Source organism: Macrosteles quadrilineatus, unplaced genomic scaffold (assembly GCF_028750875.1).
Source record: "Macrosteles quadrilineatus isolate MER2022 unplaced genomic scaffold, UCM_ALF_1.0 Scaffold_2__2_contigs__length_208266976, whole genome shotgun sequence".
In the NCBI taxonomy this organism is placed as follows: domain Eukaryota; kingdom Metazoa; phylum Arthropoda; class Insecta; order Hemiptera; family Cicadellidae; genus Macrosteles; species Macrosteles quadrilineatus.
Genome location: NW_026542595.1, coordinates 141,946,895 through 141,971,981, shown reverse-complemented (window position 1 = coordinate 141,971,981; position 25,087 = coordinate 141,946,895). Strand labels below are relative to the sequence as shown.

At 35.6% G+C, this 25,087-nt stretch overlaps 1 protein-coding gene across 1 annotated transcript in view; it reads right to left on the bottom strand.

Annotated features, from left to right (window-relative positions):
• Nucleotides 1-25,087, bottom strand: part of LOC128984974 (KIF-binding protein) — a 46,651-nt gene that overhangs the window by 14,523 nt on the left and 7,041 nt on the right. Inside the window, exons 3-10 of the mRNA XM_054404345.1 lie at nt 19,738-19,984; nt 17,762-17,934; nt 16,753-16,866; nt 16,544-16,594; nt 16,408-16,458; nt 16,272-16,322; nt 16,000-16,050; nt 15,763-15,914 (exon numbers count right to left, since the gene is read on the bottom strand). Of these exons, the coding sequence (XP_054260320.1) occupies nt 15,763-15,914; nt 16,000-16,050; nt 16,272-16,322; nt 16,408-16,458; nt 16,544-16,594; nt 16,753-16,866; nt 17,762-17,934; nt 19,738-19,984 (890 nt within the window). The remainder of the gene's footprint in view (nt 1-15,762; nt 15,915-15,999; nt 16,051-16,271; nt 16,323-16,407; nt 16,459-16,543; nt 16,595-16,752; nt 16,867-17,761; nt 17,935-19,737; nt 19,985-25,087) is intronic.

The window sequence follows — 25,087 nt, the reverse complement described above, 5'->3', positions numbered from 1 at the left end:
ATTAGCACACAGTTCGTAAAATACGAATAGTAAAAATAATACTGGAACTGTAATTAAAAACTGCCTTCAAGGACGACACTTGATGGCCATAAAGAACACACAGGGATGTTTGTATATTTATTGAATGTTGAAACATGTTCGCTAACATTAAACCTTTTATCAAGCCAAATATATTTTGTCGTTTCAAAATGTTGTATCTTATAATATTTTTGCAAAAGTATATATTTATTTAAATTTAATTTTGAGAACATGAATCGCAATAGGATAGCGCGAAACAGTTTTGGCGGGGGCGAAGAACCTTAACCTCTACGGCGCATGCGCATGTCAAAACTCTTGGCCTTGAGCTCTTGTTCAAAACTCTTGTTCAGGCCAATTCTGAGAAAATTTTATTCATCCATTATTTTATAGGGTTTTATGGAATAAATAAATAAATAAATCTTTATTGTCACATAACGTTTACAAAATATAGCAATGCTATAAAACAGGTGACATTGTAATACAGTATACAAATACCTTAAAACTAAGGAGTTATAAAAGAAAAAAATAAACTAACGCTATGAAAATAGAAATAATTGTTGTAGACAAAATAGATAAATTAAAACATTGCATTTAAAATACGAAATAATTACACATCTTGATCACATAAAAACTCATCTATACTATAATATGTTTTCCTTAAAAGAAAATTAGTAAGGCTGCTCTTGAAATGCTTAGACTGTATTCTGTTCTTGAGCTCTTGAGACAATTTATTAAACAATTTTTTGCCCATGTATGTCGGAGTTTTTTCTACTAATGAAAGACGGTGCCGTGGATATTGAAAATTATATTTAAATCTAGTATCGTACTTGTGCTCGACATTTTTACTACATAATTTTTCAAAATTTCCCTCCACCATCAAAAGTGTTTTAAAAATAGTTAAACTCGGAACAGTCATTATCCCTAATTCTTTAAAAATAGGTTTACATGATGTTCTCCAAGGTGCAAATATCATTATTCTTAAAAACCTTTTCTGTATCTTAAAAATTAAATCGATGTTTGATGCAAAGCCCCAGAATTCAATTCCATACTGAAGAATCGAATAGAAGTATGCATAATATAACATCAAACGAGTTTTTAAGTCAATTGTGTTTCTTAAACATATCATTTGATAACATGCCGAATTCAGTCTACTAATCAAATTTTCAATGCTTTTGTTCCAATTTAAATTTGAGTCTACGTACAATCCGAGAAATTTTGCATCATCTTGAACACATAAATTTTGGTCACTAAACTCTCTTGCCTGAGCAGTACAAAACTTTACAAATTGGGTTTTCTCTTGATTCATTTTTAAACCGTTAATATTGAACCACCGTTCCAATTCCGATAGGGCTTGTTTAATTTTGAGAGATAGTTCTGAATCATTTTTAGATTTGACAACTGCAGTTGTATCGTCGGCATATAAAACAAGGTTGTTTGAAACATTTTTAGGCAAGTCATTTATATATAAAATAAAGAGTAAAGGTCCGAGAATTGACCCTTGGGGAACACCAACTGTAATTTTTTCCCATTCTGATATTGATTTTTCATTATTTTTAAAAATTACTGTTCTTTGAAATCGATTTGTCAAGAATGAAGTCAACCATAAAACAGATTCTTTTGAAAAGTTATAAATTTTTAGCTTTTTTAAAAGTATATCATGGTTGACACAGTCAAATGCCTTGGATAGGTCACAAAACACTCCCATTGTGCTCTGTGACCCATCCAAAGCCCATGAAACCTCACTAATAAAATCTGATAAAGCTTTCATTGTGCTTAAGCGCTTTCTAAAACCAAATTGTTCATTAGCCAAAATATTGTTATTCTCGAGAAAGTTTGAGATTTGTTTGGATGCTAATTTTTCAAACACTTTTGAAAATGATGGTAAAAGGGAAACTGGTCGATAATTGTCCGGATTTTGTCTCTCGCCCTTCTTGAAGAGAGGTTTGAGCTCTGCATATTTGAAATGGTCTGGAAAAGTTTTTTTTTTAAAGACTGATTAATAATTATAGATAAAGGTTCAGCTATGAAATTAGAGACAGTTTTCATCAGATCGATAGGAATACCGTCCCAGCCAGCAGATTTTTTACTTTTGAGGGATTTTATATTATTAATAACTTCTTCTGTACTTACAAAACTAAAGTCAAATTGGTTAGGTTGATTTCCTGCCAATGAATGCCTTGTCATTTTTAGTGCATCCTCTTCATGAGGTATTAGGCCAATTTCTTTTGTGATATTTTTAAATTTTTTATTAAAGAATTCAGAAATTTCCTTGCCATTTTTTAGATGATTGTCATTAACCTTAATATCAGGAAAGTTTAAGTCACTTTTTTTACAACCGAGTTCAGATTTAATGATAAACCACGCAGCCTTACTCTTGTTACATGATTCTTTTATAAATTTAGCATTATACAATTTTTTAGCTTCATTGCATACCTTGTTGAAAGTTAACTTATACCTTTTAACATAGTTAATGAAATTATTATCATTTGATTTCTTTACTAGTCTGCTTAGTTCCCTTTTTCTAATACTAGATATTTTAATACCGGTTGTTATCCAAGACTTTTTTTTTATTAAGCGGTTTGGTATGATAAAACTTCATAGGAAATGCCTCTTCAAATAAATTTTGAAAAGTGCCAAAGAAATTTAAACAGTTATTTTCAAAAGAATTATTTACAGATACATTCCAGAAAGTTTCTTTCACATTATATATAAATTTTGCTGTATTTTCTTCTGAGAAAATTCTTTTTTTACATTTGTTACCATTTATTATATTTTTATCAGTTTTACTAAATATATTTAAAAATAATGCTCTGTGATCAGAGATCCCTAATTCTAAATTCATTGTTGTTGATACAGACAGATGATGATTCATTTTTGGTGATAAAATATTATCAATACAGGATTTTATGGATTTGGTAATTCTTGTTGGAGAGGAAAAATTTATTTTAAAACCATATTGCTCCAAAATAGAAATGAACTCTAACTTTTTCTGTGGGTGGCTAGAAGTATCCAGTACATCAACATTAAAGTCAGCTGCAATATATACATTTTTAGTACATGTAGCTTTAACCAGAAGTTTTAATAACCTTTCCAACTGTCTAAGAAAATGTTTAAAGTTATCAACATTAGGTGTTCTGTAAATAGCAACAACAATAATATTTAGAGTAACAATTTCAATACAAGAAATTTCAAACACATAATCTTCGTTTAAGGCACATAAATCATTCCTTACTTTATATACTAAATTTTCTTTTAATAGTATGCAAGAACCACCACGAATTCCTTCCTTCCTGCAATAAAAGTGTCCTAAAGTATAGTTAGGAATACTATTCAAGATTAAAATATTATCATTTTTTAGCCAGTGCTCGTTCAAGCAAACCACTGAAATGTTAGAATCAGATAATATTATTTCTAAATCATTCTTTTTGTTTACTATGCCACCTTCAATATTCAAATGCATTAACCAATTAAATTTATTATCAGTTTTGGCTGCACTACAAACTGGCCATTAAAAATAAGTATTGGGTACTGAGTCATTTGAAAAGAAAGAAATATGATGGTTCTTACAGATAACACAGAAAGACGTCTTTTTTAAATCTAAGTTGGACTCACAATTTGGTTTGCCATCAAGTTTTTTTTGTTTTACACTGGATGGAGAGGATAGCTGCTGTGACCTTATAGTGGTGTCTGGTGTAGTTGACTGTGGTTGAACAACAGGGCTGGATGATCTTGTTGAGAAAGGCTGTTGATGGAGGTGACTTGAAGTGTCAGCTTCTGGTGTTGGCTGCTGGCTTGTAGAAGAACCACCGGACAATGACTGCTTGGTTTTAGGAGTAGTAGTCCACTTCTCAACTGATTTTTCCAGTGCTCTCAAGAAGTCCCTATGCGAGTCCATTCCTCAGGATTCTGGTAGACCTTTGAAAATATGAAACAACGATGATAGTGGCCTGAGTCGCACGTTGAAATTCGACAAGGTTTTGTATGAAATGGTCTGGTTGGATTATGTCTCTTACACAACCCATCGGTGAACACACAAGAGTCTTAAGTCCACTTGATTTGAATTGTTCCGTCAGCTGTAAAAATGCATTGTCATACTCCAGCCTCGATGGTTTTCCCCAATACACTTCCTTTGTCACCAGACTGAAGATTGTTGCTCCATTTTCACATTGTTTAGTCAATCTGTCAGAAATGTAGTGATTTGACTGAGGTCTTCCAAATTTATTTCTGAAGGTAACAGCAACTCCAGCAGACATATGTTTGGGATCTGCAAAATCCCCAGAAATGGTGTGGGCAAGACCCACTGACCGGTCATATCTCATTTTGTCTATCATGATACTCATGTTTGTTTCAACAATATTAATTTTCTTTTTGACAAAATTCAGAGTAGACTTCTCTTCTGCTGCTTCGTTGGCTCTAACTATTTTTTTAAACTTTTCAGCCAGCTTGATTTTACCCCTGTTGCTGAAGTGCAGTCCATGAGATGTAAATAGGTGTCGGGGTAAAAGATGAAGGGGCAGTAGGGAAACATTTGAGTGCAAAGCCACAATGTCCTCCAAATCTTTATTAATTTTTCGAATTTTAACGTCCAGTTCTGGTTTGTCATGTCTCCATGGCAGGGAAGCAATCATTAAATTCGTATGATTAGATATCTCAATGACATTTTTCACTTTATTTAGAAGCTCAGGGTTATGGGATTCCACGTCATTAGTGCCTCCAATGACCAAAAGATAATCCTCCTTTCCAAAGCCACTGATCCTCTCTCTCGCACATTCAACCACATTACTGAACGTAGCGTTTGGTTTCACAAAAGAGCAAACATTGAAATTAGTTCTTTGTTCAATGAGGTGGCCTAAGTTTCTTCCGTGGCTGTCAGCCAAAATGATGAGTTTTGCCTTATTTGTTCGTGCTTTATATGAATATCACTATTAAAAATCCAAAATGAAAAAAAAAACATCTGGAGAGATCATGGATTGGTACCTAAAATACCAAATTTCATCAAAATCGGACTCGGACCACAGGCGTAGTCTGTAGCTCTGTACCATACATACACATATACCACATACATACCATACCTTACACATACAACAAACACATCACTTCGAAAACCACTTTTTTGGGATCAGGGTTTTTACATAAACAATTCTTTTACCATATTAAATTGTAGGGGAGAAAGTACTTAAAGTTATGTCAAAAAGTTTGAGATATTTTTCTAAATTACCCTTTAATCCACTTCTGAGTTTGGTCCCTTTTAAATAAGTGTAACATTTTCAGTCTCAAAAATATTACTAGGCCTAAACTTAATAGTATATTTCGTGCCCAGGGCCAAAAATGAGCCAAAAAATCGCACTTCCTTACCCTCCCTGCAGGCAGCAAAAACCTAGGTATTCGTTAAACCTAATGTTATTGAATTAGATTTAAATGAAAATAAAGGCACACAAATGGAAATTTACTTTGGCTGCAGGTTTGCTGCGGTGGGGGTATTATGGAGTTGTAATTTATGTAGAAAGAATACTTTGTGGTAGTACATGATTAACTCTAATTCATATTAGATACTAAACAAATCAATCCTGTTGGTGCAATTAGTAGCGCCATTGAACAGCTACTGCAAATCAGCGCTACTATTCGTATTTGCTAGCAGCTATACCCGTGCCTTGCAACGGGGTCAAAAAAGAGACAATGTTGGTTCTTAGAAACATGCCAAATGGTTTTCCAAATGCCAAATTTAGAAACAAAATTTAACTGTCCTACTTAACTTGATAATAGTACGTTTTTGTTAACTCATACTTATTTATGCTACCTACGATACAAAACCAATGATAGATTTTAAGGTATAATAAAAGAATGTATTTCATGGTTTGCACTGTAAACGAAAAGCTATCACATAGTTCCAAACCAAAAAATAGGAAAATAGAAATAAATATGGAAAATAAGAGTAATTTTATAGCATATTTTAGTGAAATTTTAATCAGACAAATGGAAATTCGCTTAGTCTATAGATTTGCTGCGGCGGGGGTTATTACTGTTTACACACAAAAAAAATATAAAAACCTCATAAAACTCACGATAAGAGCCTAGGTTGATACGGCAATGATTATAGAATCTTAATTATTCCCTATATCCATGAACGATTTTTTTTTACAACGAATTATTTCCTGTAAAATATTATTACAGCATTTCACAAGTATTAGAACAGACTCAGTATAATAGATCATAAACATATACAAATGAAGTAACTGAAAGAATCATATACTAATGAAATTCAAATTACATTAACATATGGTTTGACAGCTCCATTTAAGTAATGTTAAATAATGTTTACATTCGGGTTAGTGACATCATTATTTTAAATTTATAATCCTTACCCTCTTTGTTCTAATATTCGTGCAGTATTTAATATGTTTGAACCAGCTGTGTGGAATTATGAAATCAAAATTCATTTGACAGTTAGTTCTGCTTGTTTACATTTTTAAACTTTGTAGGTTTGTTCTTTGTTACCATGGATACCATCAATCAATATTTACTTTTAAATCTTTCACCTCAAATATTTGAAAGCCCACGGGGCAGAGCCCTAGGACAATATCGAAGCGGGAATAGTTCTATATGTATCCTCGGAGCTGTAGCTTCATTTGTGTGCAATTTGAGCCCAGTCGGTTCAGTAGTTTTTGAGATTACCTCATACAAACACACACACAGACACCACCTGTTCTTTATAATAGTATAGATTTCGTGCCCAGGGCCAAAAATGAGGTTTTGCTGGTTCGAGATAGTTTTTAAGTTCGATATGAAGTCGAGGACTTAAAACGATCGAGAACTGCAAAACCATTTCAGTCCGTGGTATGAACGCTATTATTCACCACACTATAACCTATTACCACTTATTCACCTCAATGGTAATGCACTGCACACTGATATAGTCAACACAACTACAACTTTAAGGTCATGTGGATAAATTATTTGAGGAATCAGCAAAAATAATAATAAATAGTTGCTAGGCAGCGGTGACAATAAAACAACTCTATTGCAATGCTATGAATACTGATTGTGTATTTAATATGCATTAATGTTTTAAGATTTAAGCGGGCAGCTGATTTTGCGGCCCTAGGGATGTAAAAACCTGCTCGATCCCCGAATGACGATGACAGCTGGCATGGCCTGCAAAACGTAACTTTCAGCCACCAATTAATGTACCTAAATGTAAAACAGTTTAAAACATCATAGTGTGGTAAAATAGTATATTACGTTAAAACTAGTCCTGAATCCCGTGCGAGACGAAGTCGAGTAGTGGTTTTTTTATACGAGTCCGGCCAACACAATTTATGACGAGTGACGTACGATAGTTTACGCCATACTACTAAATCTATACTAAACCTATATATTAGCACCAACTAAAGGACTAAAAATCACTAGCCATAACCTCTAAGAGATTATGTTTTTGTTATAACCACTCATTGCCACCCAAATCCTATACTCTAATACGAGCAATGTTTGCTTGTATGTATGTATGTATGTATGCTTGCTTGCTTGCACCAAGATCTCGAAAACGGCTCCGACGATTTTCTTCAAATGTTGTAAATAGATTATTTTTGGCCTAAAAACGAGTTTACTACAGTTACAACTGCCAACAAAAATCTAATTACGTAGAAAAACGAAACTGAAAGTCACATTTTTTTAACATTAGTCTTATGGGTTGCTAGGTAACCATCTTGGCTGAATTAAATAACAAGGAAAAAGTAAACAAAAGACTTGTAAGTTGTCTATCCACAGTATACTAGCAAAACAAAATACAGTACAAAAGGAAAAATATCAGTAGTTAGTTTTGAGCAAAGATTATACTGCACATTACTTGATACATTGTAGTCAAGGGTGTATAGAGTGTGGGATCAGTTAATGACGATTAGATTACGGTATCTGCATTCTGAAAATGCTAGGGAAGGGAGGGAAACAGGTCCGCGTCGTAGGAAGTGGTAAAGAAATAGTCAAGGCAAGCTGTCCGGAGTGCGGGAACTGTTTATGACGATTAGGTTAAGGTATTTGCAATCTTAAAATGCTAAGGGAAGGGAGGGAAACAGGTCCGTGACGTAGGAAGTGGTGAAGGAAGTAGTCAAGGTGAGTAGACCAGAGTGTGGGAACTGTTTATGACGATTAGATTAAGGTATCTTCAATCTTAAAATGCTATGGGAAGGGAGGGAAACAGGACCGTGACGTAGGAAGTGGTGAGGGAGGTAGTCAAGGCGAGTAGTCCGGAGTGTGGGAACTGTTTATGACGATTAGATAAGGGTATGGGCAATCCTAAAATGCTATGGGAAGGGAGGGAAACAGGTCCGTGACGAAGGAAGTGGTGAAGGAAGTAGTCAAGGTGAGCTGTCTGGAGCGTGGGAACTGTTTATGATGATTGGATTAAGGTATTTGCAATCCAAAAATGCTATGGAAAGGGAGGGAAACAGGTCCGTGACGTAGGAAGTGGTGAAGGAAGTAGTCAAGGCGAGCTGTCCGGAGTGTGGGAACTGTTTATGATGATTGGATTAAGGTTTCTACAATCCTAAAATGCTATGGGAAGGGAGGAAAACAGGTCCGCGACGTAGGAAGTGGTGAAGGAAGTAGTCAAGGCGAGTAGTCCGGAGCGTGGGAACTGGTTATGACGATTAGATAAGGGTATGGGCAATCCTAAAATGCTATGGGAAGGGAGGGAAACAGGTCCGTGACGAAGGAAGTGGTGAAGGAAGTAGTCAAGGTGAGCTGTCTGGAGCGTGGGAACTGTTTATGACGATTAGATTAAGGTATCTATAATCCTAAAATGCTATGGGAAGGGAGGAAAACAGGTCCGCGACGTAGGAAGTGGCGAAGGAAGTAGTCAAGGCGAGCTGTCTGGAGCGTGGGAACTGTTTATGACGATTAGATTAAGGTATCTATAATCCTAAAATATTATGGGAAGGGAGGAAAACAGGTCCGCGATGTAGGAAATGGTGTAGGACGTAGTAAAGACGAGCTGTCCGGAGTGTGGGAACTGTTAATAACGATTAAATTAAGGTATCTACAATCCTAAAGTGCTATGGAAATGGAGGGAAACAGGTCCATGACGTAGGAAATGGTGTAGGACGTAGTAAAGGCGAGCCGTGTGGAGTTTGGGAATGGATCTATGTGTCTCCAATACAGTACGTAGACTGATTTCAGAGTGGACTAATGATTTTCCCCAAGCAAAGCTCGGTCCCCAGGTACTCTATTCTAAGACTAGTAAAATTTGTTTGAAGCTCTTTCTAGATTCAAGAAAAGACAATAACAAATACAATTTAATTAATCCAGAATCATGTGTTTCAATTCTTGAAGTTAACGTTAACACATAGCCTATCAAAAACCTTAATTAAATTGTCACAGTAGGCCTACTGTATGTCAATTTCTTCCAATGAATAAATGACCCAGGGATAATTATTTGGGAGAGCCAAAATATTATCACAAGCTTTCATGTTGTTGTCCATGTTGTAAAAATAGCAAAATGATTATCATTATCATAATACTGGTTTTTAATGAATCAAGTATATATTATAATAACAAACCTAAAAACCCGTCAATAGGTCCTCAAGACAATGAGAATATTTGAGAATGAGTTCATAATGAAAGGTAAAAACAAACTCAATTTGCAGATACAATTTAATAAGCCAACCATAATCCTTTGACAGCAGTTGGCATGGAGTTGTTCTCACTGTCAAACATGATACGAGTCAGAAAGTGGAAATCCACATAAAAGTATCTATATATTTTATAGCAATTATAAAATGATTTATTAATCAAGATAAAATGTCAAACGGGATTTTGATTGCATAATTACCCCAGTAATAAATTAAGGAGGTCGTAAAAATTATCTAATTAATCTTATATGTGCTTTTAACCAACCACTGGCTTGAATCCCCCCCAAAATCATAAAATCCCCCAAATAAATTTCTGATGTCGCATTTTGCGACATCAAACCCCCCTGTGGGCACCCCTGATCCAACTTCCATTAACTTCCACCAACTTAGGTTAAGAATACGCGAGTATCAACAGGAAAAAGTCGGATCAACAATTAAAATTGTCAACTGATCAGCTGATCAGCTGATTAGTTGACGTTCAAAGCATTACAATTTTACTTCTTTTCTCTGAATCCTTGAACCTGATTGGTCCGTTACCCGTGTTGTTATGAGAAAACTATGCTGTTATGAAATGAAACTATGCTATTATGAAAGTAAACAGCTGTTAAGTGAAACTTTTTAATTCTAAGAACTGAGCTGAAATGGCTACTTTAAAAAACTGTTGTGGGTAAAAATCTTTTCACTATCTTAATTAAATATGCTGAAAATTAATTACAATAATCAGCGTTCTACTCTACATCGATATTTTAACAGAAAATTATTTATTCAAACTTGTTAATATTGTAATATTTCAACTAACGAATGTCAATCAATTTTATACAGGTTTTATGAGCACATGCGAAAAAACGGTTTCGCCTTACCAAGTAATTTGTATTATGCCTACATAGTTTTTTATTAGGCTAAAAATTGCAAAGGACCAAGGACCGTCGTGCTGCTAAAAGGTTTTTATCTGTTAAAAAGTTAAGAAAAATAGAATGAATGTAATGAAACTATAATTTAAATTCATCCAAAAAGAATATTGTTTGAAAACCGTTAGTGTTTTTGTTTTTTAGTGGCAATAACATTTTGCCTCTGTTCCGACGACGTGTTGTGGCCACACAGCTGCATTCAGTACTCGCATCGGAGTCGGATCTAGTAACTAGTGGCATAGACTAAGCAACACAAGGGAGTATGTTTTATCTATGCTAATGGGTAGTGCAAGTGCCAAGTGTGGTGTGAAGAACAAGATATGAATGAATGTCCATGCAGCGTACGGCGCCGGCGGGCGGGCGCAGTGGCAGTGGCAGCGGCTGACGTCACGGGAGGGAAGTGAGAGCCGTAGAGCGCGCTATCTTGTAGAGAAGAAGCGAACTAAGACCGAGTGCTGCGCTGTCTTTCGGAGGGTCAGACCAACTACTTGAACCACCGATTCTGGCTCAGATCCGCTCACTATGGCTGGACCGTTTCAATAAGATGTCTAGTGTAGAGATATAAAGTCAATGGTAGTACTTTTTACAGCAAAAAGAGAATGTCAAATTTATTCTCAATCACATCTTCACTAAGACATTCGTTCTTAGACCTGTGGACCCTCGGTGTTACAAGTTGCAGTATTGTATTTAAAAAGTATATTGTGATGTGGAAAGCGAAAAGGGACCTCGTCAGGAATTTTTGATTTTAAGTTATATATATATTTCAATTCCGAATCCCTTGGTGCTAGCCCATGCATCTAAAATTTTTTTGTTAAAGTTATAGGACTTTGAAATTTTTTTATGGAAATGGGTCATTTTGATAAAAAATATTTTGAAAATATTAATATACGCATAAAAACAGTTTTTTCCTATCTAAGAAACGATTCTGGTATCAAAAGAAAGCTTAAAATGTCCTCTTTAGAGGCAATACAAATTGTTGTTTTTGTTTTAACTCACAGTAGTTTTCATTTAAATAATTGTTTTATCGAAGCATGTCGTAAAAATAACATTTCAGAAAAGGGACCTCTTGTCGGTTCCGCAAAATTTGTGAGATATTTTGTTCTAGTTAACTAGATAACTTTGTTGTAGTTCTTTAAATTTCCACTAGCATGCATTAGAATTCATTTTTGGACTATAGTCTGTTTATAAAGTGAATATTAGAAATGGGGCCTCTTCTCAGTAACATTGAGGGACAAGAGGTACCCTTTCTCAGGCCGTGCAAAGACTAACAAAATGACTTATTTCAACCTTTTACATATTTTATTTGATATTTTTATCGATACTGTTCTGTTCTATGTTGAACGAGTTATAGAAACTGAATTTCGATATTTTTGACCTTAATTACTTCGGCGGGTCCGCGGAATTGGCTAACTCTGGAACTCGCTAACCCCATGTTAAAAGCCCTATCTTCAAATTTGGTCGATGAGAGAAACTCGCTAACTTGTTCGGTTTCGGAATTGGCTAACTCCGAAACCCGCTAACCCGCTCTAGAGCCGGGTTAGCGAATTCCGTCCTCGTACGGAAGTCGCTAACTCGGTCCCTCGGCGGAACTCGCTAACTCCCAATCAGAAGCCTCGCGGGCCGTCCAATGGGAGCCAAGCACGAATATTTTTGGCCAGTGTTACCGAAAGTGTAGTACCTGTATAGTATCGGTACCATAATGTCGTATCCTACGATTAATTAGGAGTAAGAGCAACGTAGTTGATCAAATAAATATATTGAGAAGTATGTTTAACATTATTCTCATGATTATTAGGGTGAAAAATGCATTATAGTCTTACCATAGACTAACCAACACAAGTAAACTTTATATCCCATTGTAAACTTTGAAGCTCGTTTTTCGCGTCTAGTTCATGTCCGACGACACTGATCGCTAGTGTCGCAAAAATTGTGTTTCTATTATTTCTAAAGTTAACTTCATAATTTGCTCTTTACTGTTTGGTTATATAACTAGGGGACGTGTTATTAGTTGTGATTAGAGCGTTTTATTTGGTTAAACGAGGTTTTAAATGTTTTTATTTATTTATTTTTTTATTTTTTTACTTTACAATCTGTTCTATTATATATTGAACAATAAGTAAATGCTATGTAATACAAAAAATTGACTTTGGAACATTAAAAATAGCTGTTAAGCACTCTCAACAAAAATTTTTCAATAAAAACACTTTACAAAAATCTGAAGGGCAGGTCCAGAATAGATGGCCTCTTAAGTCTGTAAATTGTATCCATGTTGTTTAATAAGTTAAGAGCTAAATTATTTTGATGAGATTCCAATTTCGTAATATATCGTTCACTTATGGTCATGATTTCGTCCTTAACTGTAGGCATCTTAAGGTCTTGACTGGAAACAAGAAACAATTGTAAACAAAACACGACCTCTAAAGACAGTGCACCGGACAGAACTAACAATAAAACTGTTTTCAGCTGATCCATAAGGATTAGAAACATACTAATATAAGGGAGTATGTTTTATATTTGGGCTTTTTACTTAAATAGTAGCTTAATGGTATGCAAAAAGATAAAAATGTACATTTAATTTGGATCTTTTACATGTTATGAAATATCTATTTGCGTAGTTCTCCATTTGTTTCTTTTATTCGAATAAATACCATTTTTTGAACTTCTGCAAATAAATTATTGAGTTCGTATTTTATATACTGGGCTTGTAACCTTGAATCTTAAAATTGAATCATAAATCATGATAAAATTTACACGTTAAACGTCAGTCCAGAAATACATTGTAGTGGTAATGTATTTTTAAAAAGAGCTATTGAATTTAAATACATATTTATCAATACAATATTATAAAGTTGTAGGCCTAATTTATTCATAGATTGCATTAAAAATTAGTCTATCCACAAATACAACTTGTAAATTTCTTTTATCGTAGGCTATTAGTGTAGAACCCGGGTCATCCTCTTAATTTTGTTTAATTAATATTAATTTTACCTCTTTTAGTAGGCCTACTTTTTAAAAGTCTGGAGTTTTTCTCCAGGCTGGTTCTAAATCGACCCAGGCTTTATTGTTTGTTACAATTCTTATGAATGGTGGCCATACCTAAAATTACTTGATCTTATCCAAAAACAAAGCTATTGTCTATTGAGTAGCTTAGTACCGGGGAACGGTGAACCGAGCAATGGCTTGGTATAGTTTATTTCGATTGTGAAACCAATGTAAAGGAAACCCAACTAAGAAAATCCGTCAATTTGTTGACTAAGAATCGTGAATTAAAATTACCCTGTCACGTTTTATTATATGAGTATTATATCTTCTCCTATTATTTACTAGTGGTGCTTAGGTGTACAATCTAAAAACTGTTTTAAAACATGTAACATTATTACTAAAAAATTCAACACATTTTAGAATTAGGCAACTATTGACTAGTAGGCCTACAATGCTTTGGCTTAAACTTTTAGGCCTAGATAAAAGCTTAGTCTAATGTCATATTTTTACACGTAAGTTGGACGATTCAACGACGAACATTTAATTTTAAATCTATGAATTAGTTATGGAAGTTACGATGGTTGATGACTGATGGTTGATGTTTGATGACATTACGATTAAATTTGTTTTCCGTGTTTGAGAACTAACGTGTATTTTAGCTTAATTTCGTAGAGGTTTAATTATTTAGTACCTTTATATCTTATATCAATATTTTTCAACTCTATTATTTTCTTTTATACTTATGGCATTTATATTTAAGATCGAAATCATAAACATTTAACTGGCCATTGTAGAGTTAAATAAAAAACACTTTTCATGAATTTTTAATAATTGTCTTTGAATTACTTTGGGCTAGTTATCTGTTAAAAGTGAAATTGATAACAAAAACAATTACATTTACTGTATCTTCATTGACACTGATATTTTGAAATACGGTAATGTACGATTATTTTGTCGTGCAAGGTTGGCAACGCTCCATGCAGTGGGCGCGGCCGGGTTAGCGACTTCCAGAGTTAGCGAATTCCGCCGCGAGACAAAATCGAGTTAGCGGGTTCCGGAGTTAGCCAATTCCTGACTGAGACGGTTAGCCTGTTCCAGAGTTAGCCAGTTCCGACACATGACCGAGTTAGCGAGCTCCTGAGTTAGCCAATTCCTACGTCTCACTTCGGCCGTACTGAAAATTTTGCAACGCTGACAAGAAGTCCCTTTTCGCTTTCCACATCACCTATTATGCTTCTATATTGGACCTCAAAGTGGTGATATTTATTAGTGTATTACATGGCAGCTGCCATAGCTGGGAGATTACAGGTTTAGCTGTTCAGCCACCAAAGTCGGATGTGCAGCACCACCCAAAGAATGTTTAGCAAAAGGACTCTTAATGTGTACTAGTGATATTAGCCGGAAATATTCTCGGTGGGAATGGACATAAATGAGAACATTTAGGGGAATAACAAACACAAATGGCACAAAGTTAGTTAAAAAAAAACATAATATTTTATTACCCTTTCCTCTGCCTATAATTACGGCCTTTTTGTTTTATCTACGTTCAGGTAAGGAAGATAAAACTTATTTTTTGTATTTAATTGTCGGATTAGTATTGAGTAGCTTATGAGTTAGGCCTACTAGACTAGGCCTACTACTAATATTCCAAAGAAGATGCAATATATTGTAATCCAACTGCAGTCGATCACAACATAAATCCCCTGAAATGTATACATTTTGAAAATATTACCTAAAAGTTGTTTGGGAATATTTTCTTGATTTTTATTCATAGGAATTTTTCACCACTAATTTGTACGTGAACATAACCCCTGCCAAAACAACTACCATGAATACTTTTCAATGAAAATGGCGACCATACAAGGTAGGTATTTTATACCAAGTATGAATGGAGACGAGTGTAGGATTAGTGGTGTGATCTTGTACAGGCGTGATCTTGCGTGTACAGCTGTCAATTAATAGCCCATACAGCTAATGGCAACTAAGGGACCTACAGTTTAGAGTGGAATCCGAACCACATTTTTGCCTTGGTATATACGAATTGGTCTAATTTTCAGGATGGTACCTGCGGATAGTTGTAGTACTCACCAGGGAGTATCGCATCCACAGTGCATGCCTATAAATATCCACAATTCGTAACCTCCTAGTAGCTGGATTACAGGACGACGCCACCCGTCCCAGTTAATCAAAGGAATAAACATTTTACCATCAAACAACACATTGTGTTATACCTGGAGGTCGTAACCGCTGAGGTGTAGCGTCAGTGGATGAAGTGTTCTCTTCCGCCTCCATGAGCCTGTCTCTAGACGCAGAGAGCAGCATCAGTCCATACTTGGCCCAGCATCTGGCCACATCAGCACATCTGTGTTTCAGTCTCTCCTTCCTACAACATACAACATCTAACTCAAGTGTTCTCCTCCGCCTCCATGAGCCTGTCTCTAGACGCAGAGAGCAGCATCAGTCCATACTTGGCCCAACATCTGGCCACATCAGCACCTCTGTGTTTCAGTCTCTCCTTCCTACAACATACAACATCTAACTCAAGTGTTCTCCTCCGCCTCCATGAGCCTGTCTCTTGACGCAGAGAGCAGCATCAGTCCATACTTGGCCCAGCATCTGGCCACATCAGCACATCTGTGTTTCAGTCTCTCCTTCCTACAACATACAACATCTAACTCAAGTGTTCTCCTCCGCCTCCATGAGCCTGTCTCTTGACGCAGAGAGCAGCATCAGTCCATACTTGGCCCAACATCTGGCCACATCAGCACCTCTGTGTTTCAGTCTCTCCTTCCTACAACATACAACATCTAACTCAAGTGTTCTCCTCCGCCTCCATGAGCCTGTCTCTAGATGCAGAGAGCAGCATCAGTCCATACTTGGCCCAACATCTGGCCACATCAGCACCTCTGTGTTTCAGTCTCTCCTTCCTACAACATACAACATCTAACTCAAGTGTTCTCCTCCGCCTCCATGAGCCTGTCTCTTGACGCAGAGAGCAGCATCAGTCCATACTTGGCCCAACATCTGGCCACATCAGCACCTCTGTGTTTCAGTCTCTCCTTCCTACAACATACAACATCTAACTCAAGTGTTCTCCTCCGCCTCCATGAGCCTGTCTCTAGATGCAGAGAGCAGCATCAGTCCATACTTGGCCCAACATCTGGCCACATCAGCACCTCTGTGTTTCAGTCTCTCCTTCCTACAACATACAACATCTAACTCAAGTGTTCTCCTCCGCCTCCATGAGCCTGTCTCTAGACGCAGAGAGCAGCATCAGTCCGTACTTGGCCCAACATCTGGCCACATCAGCACCTCTGTGTTTCAGTCTCTCCTTCCTACAACATACGACGTCTCACTCAAGTGAATAGTAGAATGAGTTGGACAACCACAACTGATTAAATCAATCTTACAATGCCTCATCAAAGTAAAAAGAAGTCTGAGTCACATTTTCACTGATAATTTTAAAACGTAAATAATCAAAAGTTGATTTTCAGAAAATTCATTTTTTATTTCCATGCAAATAATAAAGAGATACAAAGTTAGCTACACTTGTCCCAAGCTGGATTTTCCTAAGTGCGGAGGGTGGAGTCCTCTCTCCTCTTGTATTAGGTACCGTAATTAAATGGTACTGTTCCTAGAAACAAAACGGATTGCCACATGACAAGCGGAATATCGCCTCTACGCACCCCGCTCATGCGCCTAGCAAACCCTAGCTTAAGGGAATCATGGTAGGCCTATATTTGATGCAAAAACTGGTTGAAACATTCTATGGCTCAATTATGTTCAATTTGAGGTAGAATCCTACAAAAGGTAATATCTTTTAGATGTTTTCAGTTACCCAACTGTACATTTTTTAAATCAAGCACTTCTTGTAACTGAGGCTAAACAATTAACTTGATTGAAAGGTAAATGTTCAAGACTTGATCTAACAGCAGAACACATTACAAAGTATATATAGTAGAAATTTGTTTGAACATCTTCTGAAATCAATAAACAATTATACTGTACATCTTGAATAAAACACTCTCTCATTTTTAAGGTACCTACACAATTTTCATGTACTAGGTACCACCTTACTAGCCTCAATGATTGAGATCCTAAATCAATTATTAAACAGAACTAAGAATACCGGTTTGAAAATCATGAAAGGTAATGATAAAACAGGAGGGAGGGGAGGAGGAATAAAACAAACTTTTGTTAAGCAGGGAAATTTAACTCATAAATACTTACTTAGCTTCCAACTCTTCTTCAGAACATTCTACCATCTGCAGCTCTTGCTCATATCTGTCAAGTGCGTAAGATGCAGCGGCTAAATGGTGTCGAGCTTGGCGGAAAGCAAACTGTTCCATGAAAAACTGAGCTAAAGTAGCTGAGTTTAGGGCCCACTCTATCATGTCAAAATCCTGCAAAAGACTGATGTTGTTGGATGATCAAGCTCCAAACTATAGGCCTATTTAATAAATGATTGGTTGAGAAATGTACTATATCTGGTTCATATGTCATGATTATTATTATATAGCTGAAATTAATTTTATCATGGAAATGCACGTTAATAATAGGTTTTAGACCTTTGGGATGTGGTTACATCACGGCATACTTACAGTACAGTAAAACCCGTAATTTGGCATCCAAAAGCTTGGAGCGATTTTCCCAGTATTAATTTAGGTGTCATAAAAAAAATTTTTTAATTCTGTTTTAAGCGATATTAGTGTATTTGGCAGAGTCTGGAGCAATCAACAGTCAGGAAGAATCGGCAGACGGGAGGAAACGGCAAATGTCGCTGGACAAAACCCCAGAACAGCAGTATTTAATGCAGTATTTTTGTAGACTCATAATAACAACTTTTGTTAGAAGAGATTCAGTAATCCAATATTTTCAATAATCCGACACTGCCTAAGCCCCGAATGTGCCAGATTAGCAGGGACCTACTGTACACCAAAATATAAGGGTCCCAACAAAAAAATAGTAAAAAAATTCTAGAATGGGAGCACAAAGAGTCCTATGAGTGCAGAACACAAAATGTGTCCCAGTAAAAGGAATAAAACATACAAAACATAGTCAAAATATAACCTGATTCATATTTACTCAGTATCTGACAATTAGAATCCTTTATAAAATATTTTTATCCAAGTCTTCTACCTACATCATAATTGAAATTTTTTTCTACTTTTAGCCAAATCAAGATCCATTTTTGTTTATTTCAAAACTATCCACATTGAAATTTGAATTATATTGTACCCGAGTTCCCTAAAGTAACTAGAGCGACTCAATTCAATTCAAAACTACTTTATTCATTTCCTGTACATAATACATTGAATAGTGTCAACAGTTGCTTAGGCCTAATAGTTATTAAATACATTTCTAACATAATAAAATAAAAACAAAATTTCACAAACTTAATTTTTTTTTTAGTCTAAACAAAAAATACATAAATTGAATTTGTTTTTGACTTCAAAGACTATTCAACTCTTCAAAAGAAAAAATAGCCTTGCTGATGAGAAATCTCTTTAATTTATTTTTAAATATTGTTTTGGAAGTCTCTGATTTAATTTCAATTGGGAGATTATTATAAAATTTTGATCCCGCATACATGGGTTTTTTCTCAAAAAGTTTTAGACTATGGTGGCCAATTGCAAGGTTTTCCCGATTTCCAGTGAAATAATTATGACTATCCCCAACTCGTTCCAAATCATGAAGTCTGTCCTTTACTGATAAAACTGTGTCAAACGTACATTCCGTAAATTGTCATTATATTTTCCGATTTAAAATGTTCTTTATTAACAGAAGTTTCAAAATCTAAATTGCAGATAATTCTAATAGCTTTCATTTGCTTTTTTAGAATAGAATTCAAATTGTAATCACTAGTTGCACCATAAAGTGAAATCCCAAAAGATAAACTTGAGTGGATATATGAAAAATATATAACTTTTAGAGTTTGTTTTTCACAAAAGGGTTTCAATCTAGATAAAGCAAATAATCCTGATGTGATTTTGGCAAGTAACTTTTCAACGTGACTGTTCCATTTCAGATTTTTATCAATTACCAATCCCAAGAATTTCATGTTGTCCATACTTAGAATTTCTGTGTTCTCTCTAACAAAAAAAAAAAAATAATAATAATAATAATAAGTAGGCCTACTAAATACTATACCACTTGATACCACCTACCAGTAATATTTTCCCCATTTTAAATTTGAAAAAACTCACATTGCTTTCAAGCTGGCGTTTGAGAGTGGTGTGGCAGTAGATGGCAGACTTGATGGGATTACCCAGGGTTCCATACACCTGTGCCAGGTAGTACAGGGTGAGTGTGTGAACTTTTTCCAGCGGTGACTCTGCCTTAGTTTGTGGCTGACAACTGTCAGGCGTTGTGAAGAGAGCGTAAACATCAACAGGCTGATCTGATACCTGGTCCACATAGTCTGTATACAGTTGCTCAGCCTGTTGTAGGTATCTGACAAAAATGTTTTTACTGTTGAATGTTTTACTTAACAATCCTATTCTAACGTAACATAACATTTCTGAAAAATTTTTTTGCAAATTTAAAAACAAAATAGAACACGGTTAAGATGAGCTATCGATTGACAGTACCGTAGATTGACAGTACCGTTTGAATTCTGTCCCTACCAGAACTGTTGAGCAACTTCAAAGGAGTTAAACTGTAGCAGAGATTTTTGGGAGAGACTTGCCAAAAAAAAATGGTAAAACTGTCTATATAATTTATTTACAGCAGTAATACTAATAATTAATCATTAATAACTCTCACAACTTAAAATCATCTAACCTCAAATATTCATTTTATTTGTTTATAATACTGATTTCAAAATCTTTTATTATGTAAACATTACCAATCTTTTTGTTCACATCTATTCCACAATTTTAGGAATTGAACTATTTTAATATAATTTTTTTTATTGGACCAATGAAGTAAAATGACTTTAACATTTAAAAGACAAAATGTACTAGGTGACGGCAATTGTCTTTTTAGATCTTTGAGTATATTCTTATTTCAATCTCAAAATCAGTTTAAAAAACTTAGGTTAAATACTGTCGAACATATGTATACAAACTGGAAAGAATATGAACGTTTTATCCTGTATGATGACCAAACTGAGATTGATAAAGAAAAATACTGCCAGGAAATGAAAAAAGATGGTACTTATGGAACTAGTGTTGAATGTATGGTTATATCTGACTTGTTTAAAATCAACATTAACATCTTTTATCAAGCTAAACATTTTAAAACTAGAATCATCCATTTGGAAAATAAACCAACATTAATATCAAGATCTTCTCATAAAATTACAGCGGACCTACTTTTAACCGGCCGTTTGGATTGTGGACATTTTGAACTTTTAATTCCAAATGAAAGTATAGTCAGCCAAATAAATCGAAAAGATAAAATATGTGATGAGATGATTACTAATAGTAAAATTTCTAAAAGCATTTCCAGAGAAGTGAAATTTAGGACCTCAAAAGTAAAAACTAAAGCCAAACCAACTCCAATTTCCGATAATACAAATAAAGCTGTATACAATGAATGCTATGACCACGGAAGTGTTCAATTTCTTGTAACAGCAGACGATGTCAATCAAGATGATATGATTAAAGGCAATTTTATGAACAAGTTATTTACCAGAGGATTCGGAGTTCCACTTCTTAACTCTGTAAGTTCTCAAGAAAACAATGAATGGCACAAACGGTGGCTTTGTGCAATGAAATTAAAAGGAAGACAATATACAATACCACAAGGTTCAATTGGAAGGCAATTTGTAGATGTTCTAGCCAAAGAGATCCAAGCAGTCCCTAATGGTATAAATTCAACCGAAAGAATATTTTTCTTATGTGCTACCATTCTTAAAAAAGATAAAATGATAAAAAATGGGTCTGACATAAGACGTTTGATGAAGAAAAGAATGGAAATGTGGGAAAATGATCAATTTGACGAATTAATACGTGAAGCTGAGAGATGTGATCGGCAAATGAAAACATCACAAGAACACCAAGAAGAAGACCAGAAAATAAGAATTGTAGTACTGTGAGTTAATTATGTAAAGTAATAAGACATTTTCGTAAGAAAAGTTATATTTGAAACACCAAGTAACTATGTTGTTCTGTCAAACGTAAACAAACAACAATGTAAACAAAGTATTGAAAACACATTTAAATTGTATCAGCTGATTCAGTACACTACATCGTCCGAATCTGCAGATATGCATCTTTGAGATCTATGACGGAGAATTCCTGGCCACCTGTAAGTTTTGAGGTGATCTCTTCGAATGTAGGCATAGGATATTTGCTGTAGTACGGTTGTAGGTTAGTGTCTTCATTATTTTCCAAAGGCCAACAACCCCTTTTTAAATAGTTTACTACTTTTGAAAGTTTACAGAACGTCACTGAGAAGATCTACTGGAAAAACTCCAGCATTTATGATGTTTGGTCGCGAATTACGCTCCAAATTAGACATGTTGTTTCCTGACGTTGAGCAGAAAAACGACATGTGATGTAGTGTACTGAATCAGCTGATACAATTTAAATGTGTTTTCAATACTTTGTTTACATTGTTGTTTGTTTATAGTATTTTTGAAATCCGCGCATATGCGGATAGCTCCAGACGGTTTTACCACTATTACTATGGGCGAAGCCCAAATGATAGGTTCATTCCTGGCATCGACTGGTTCTAAAACTCCACTGTCTACTAATCGTTGAATTTCATTTTCCACAGGTTCCCGTAAAGCAAAAGGAACTGGCCGTGGTTTTGAAACTACAGGAGCTGCATTTGAAGCCATGTGAAAAGATACCTTGTGATTTTTAATCGTACCTAAAGAGGGACTGAAAACTTCTGGAAAACCGTTAACAATGTCATTAACAATCTGTTCACTTACTTGTTCTGTTTGCTGTTTGGACAATGTACATATTTGAGCCCCAGGTGGCAGTGGTAAGTTAAAATCAAGAACCCAGTCTAGGCCGAACAAAGGTATATCGTTTTTCTTAACAACAATTACCGGTAACTTACGTTTGGAACCAAAAGCTTCAACTGAAACATACGTTTTACCCATAGTTTCAATTAGAACTCCTGTGTATGCATTAAGATTATCTGTGGGAAATAGTTTAGGAGCTCCTAGATCTCGCCATATGTTTCTGCTAATGATACTGAACGCTGCACCTGGGTCATACAACATTGAAATTGTATGATTGTTTAACTTGACTGAAAGCATTACTTTCGACCCTTTATTAATCGCTTGGATTTGATCTGTATCAGAAAAAGATTTAACACTAGAGTTACAAGACGAGTTTTTTGCCTCTAACATGTTAAGTCGCTTACCTTTGATAATGACTGCATTACCCACTTTAAGACAAGTGCGTGCAAAATGATTCAGTCCTCCACAGGCGTTGCAAGTGGCATCGACAGCGGGACAGCTCGTTCCTTGTGTATGTTTCTTGTAACCACACCGAATGCAGTCAGTTCTCTTGTTAAGATGTAAGATGTTTTGTTTCGAAGTGTTTCCTTTTGTTTCTTGTTTCAACGGTATCGTTTCGAAAGCATTCTTCTTGTTCCTGTTGCTTATTCTGTTGACTGAACGTGTATTACGGAATTGTGACTGTTGATTGTCAACATTTTCCAATAAAGTAGCGGTGTTTGTGACTTGTTCAAATGTAGTATCTGTCGTAGCATGTAAGCGCAAAAGTTCAAGTTGCCAGCGATCATTGTTGATGCCCAGAACAAACTGATCTCTCAGCCGTTCGTCTAAGTTGTCACTAAAGTCACAGAGACCTGCAATTTCGCGCAAAGCAAATTCGAAATGACTAACAGATTCACCTTCTTGTCTGAAACGGCGACTAAAGATAACCCGCTGTGATAGTGGTGCGGATTTTTGTGTGTAGTATTTCTTAAGTATATCAATAACTCCTGTAAAGTGAAGATTACTGACGGGATCAGGTCGTGCGTGGTCAAATACTAGCTTGAAGGGTTGAGGTCCAAGGTTCCCTAGCAACAAGTCTCGTTTTGTATCCTCATTCTTGATTCCTCTGTTTCGTAATGCAATCTTGAAACGTTCGAGCCAGTAAGTCCATTCTTCAGAATGACCATCAAAAGCATCTATACGTAAATCGTCGGTCCGTTTAGTAGACTGCGCCATTTGTAGTACTGTGAGTTAATTATGTAAAGTAATAAGACATTTTCGTAAGAAAAGTTATATTTGAAACACCAAGTAACTATGTTGTTCTGTCAAACGTAAACAAACAACAATGTAAACAAAGTATTGAAAACACATTTAAATTGTATCAGCTGATTCAGTACACTACAAGAATCTTCACAAGATTGGTATTACAAGGAAAATTGCGTGAAGCTACAAGATGGCTCACAGATCGCTCCGGCGATGGAGTACTCACACCTGAAGATATCCTTCCTGATGGTCAAAATGTTTTTCAAGTTTTAAAAAATAAGCACCCACGTCAAATGGTTCCGAATGACAATACCTTTCTAGCTGATGAGAACTTACCATTGATGGTAGATGTGGATATATCCAGTGACCACATAGAGAAGATGGCTAGACGTTTGCATGGAAGTGCTGGCCCTAGCGGAACAAATGCTGATCAATGGAAGAATATGTTGCTGCGCTATGGAGCACATAGCACTCGTTTAAGGGAAGCAGTCGCATCGTTAACTCGATGGATGGCAAACGGGATAGTAAACTGGAACTCCATCAGAGCTCTGTTAGCTAGAAGAGGATTAGCACTGAACAAATACCCTGGTATTCGCCCAATAGGAGTTGGAGAAGTTTTGCAGAGACTATGTGCAAAAACCATGGCTTTTGTAACAGGTGACGATGTTCAAGAAATATGTGGATCTGACCAACTCTGCGCCGGAACGAAAGCTGGAATAGAAGGTGCTATACATGCTATGACGGACCTATTCAATGAAAAGAACCAAAATTGTATTTTACTTGTAGATGCTTCAAATGCGTTCAACGCCTTGAGCAGGCCTTTAACTCTGTGGAATGCTAGGGTGCTTTGGCCTCGTTGCGCTCGTTTCCTATTCAATACATACCAAGGCTATGCAACCATTATGTTTAGAGGAAGCAATAAAATCATCCTTAGTCAAGAAGGAACCACTCAGGGAGACCCTTTAGGCATGCTAATGTATGCAATTGGCATATTACCTTTGGTAAAAAAACTAATATACCCCCGCCGCAGCAAACCTGCAGACTAAGCGAATTTCAACTCGTCTGATTACATTTTTACTAAAATATTTCTATAAATAAGACTTATTATTCCCTATTTAAATAACATTAGATTTAACGAGTGCTTAGGTTTGCTGCTACGGGGAAGATAAAAAGTGTTTTTTGACCATACGTCAATAGTATAGGATGAAATAAATAAATTTGCCAAATTTTATCAATATATACCCATAAACAAGTAAACTACAACAATTTTCATTTTCTCCATAAGAATAACATGGGAATTTTTAATTACACTATTTTTGAATTTTCTCCATGACCGTTAGGCATACAACAGCGCTTCAATATACTAAATTATTTCTTTTTTTAAGCTCTAC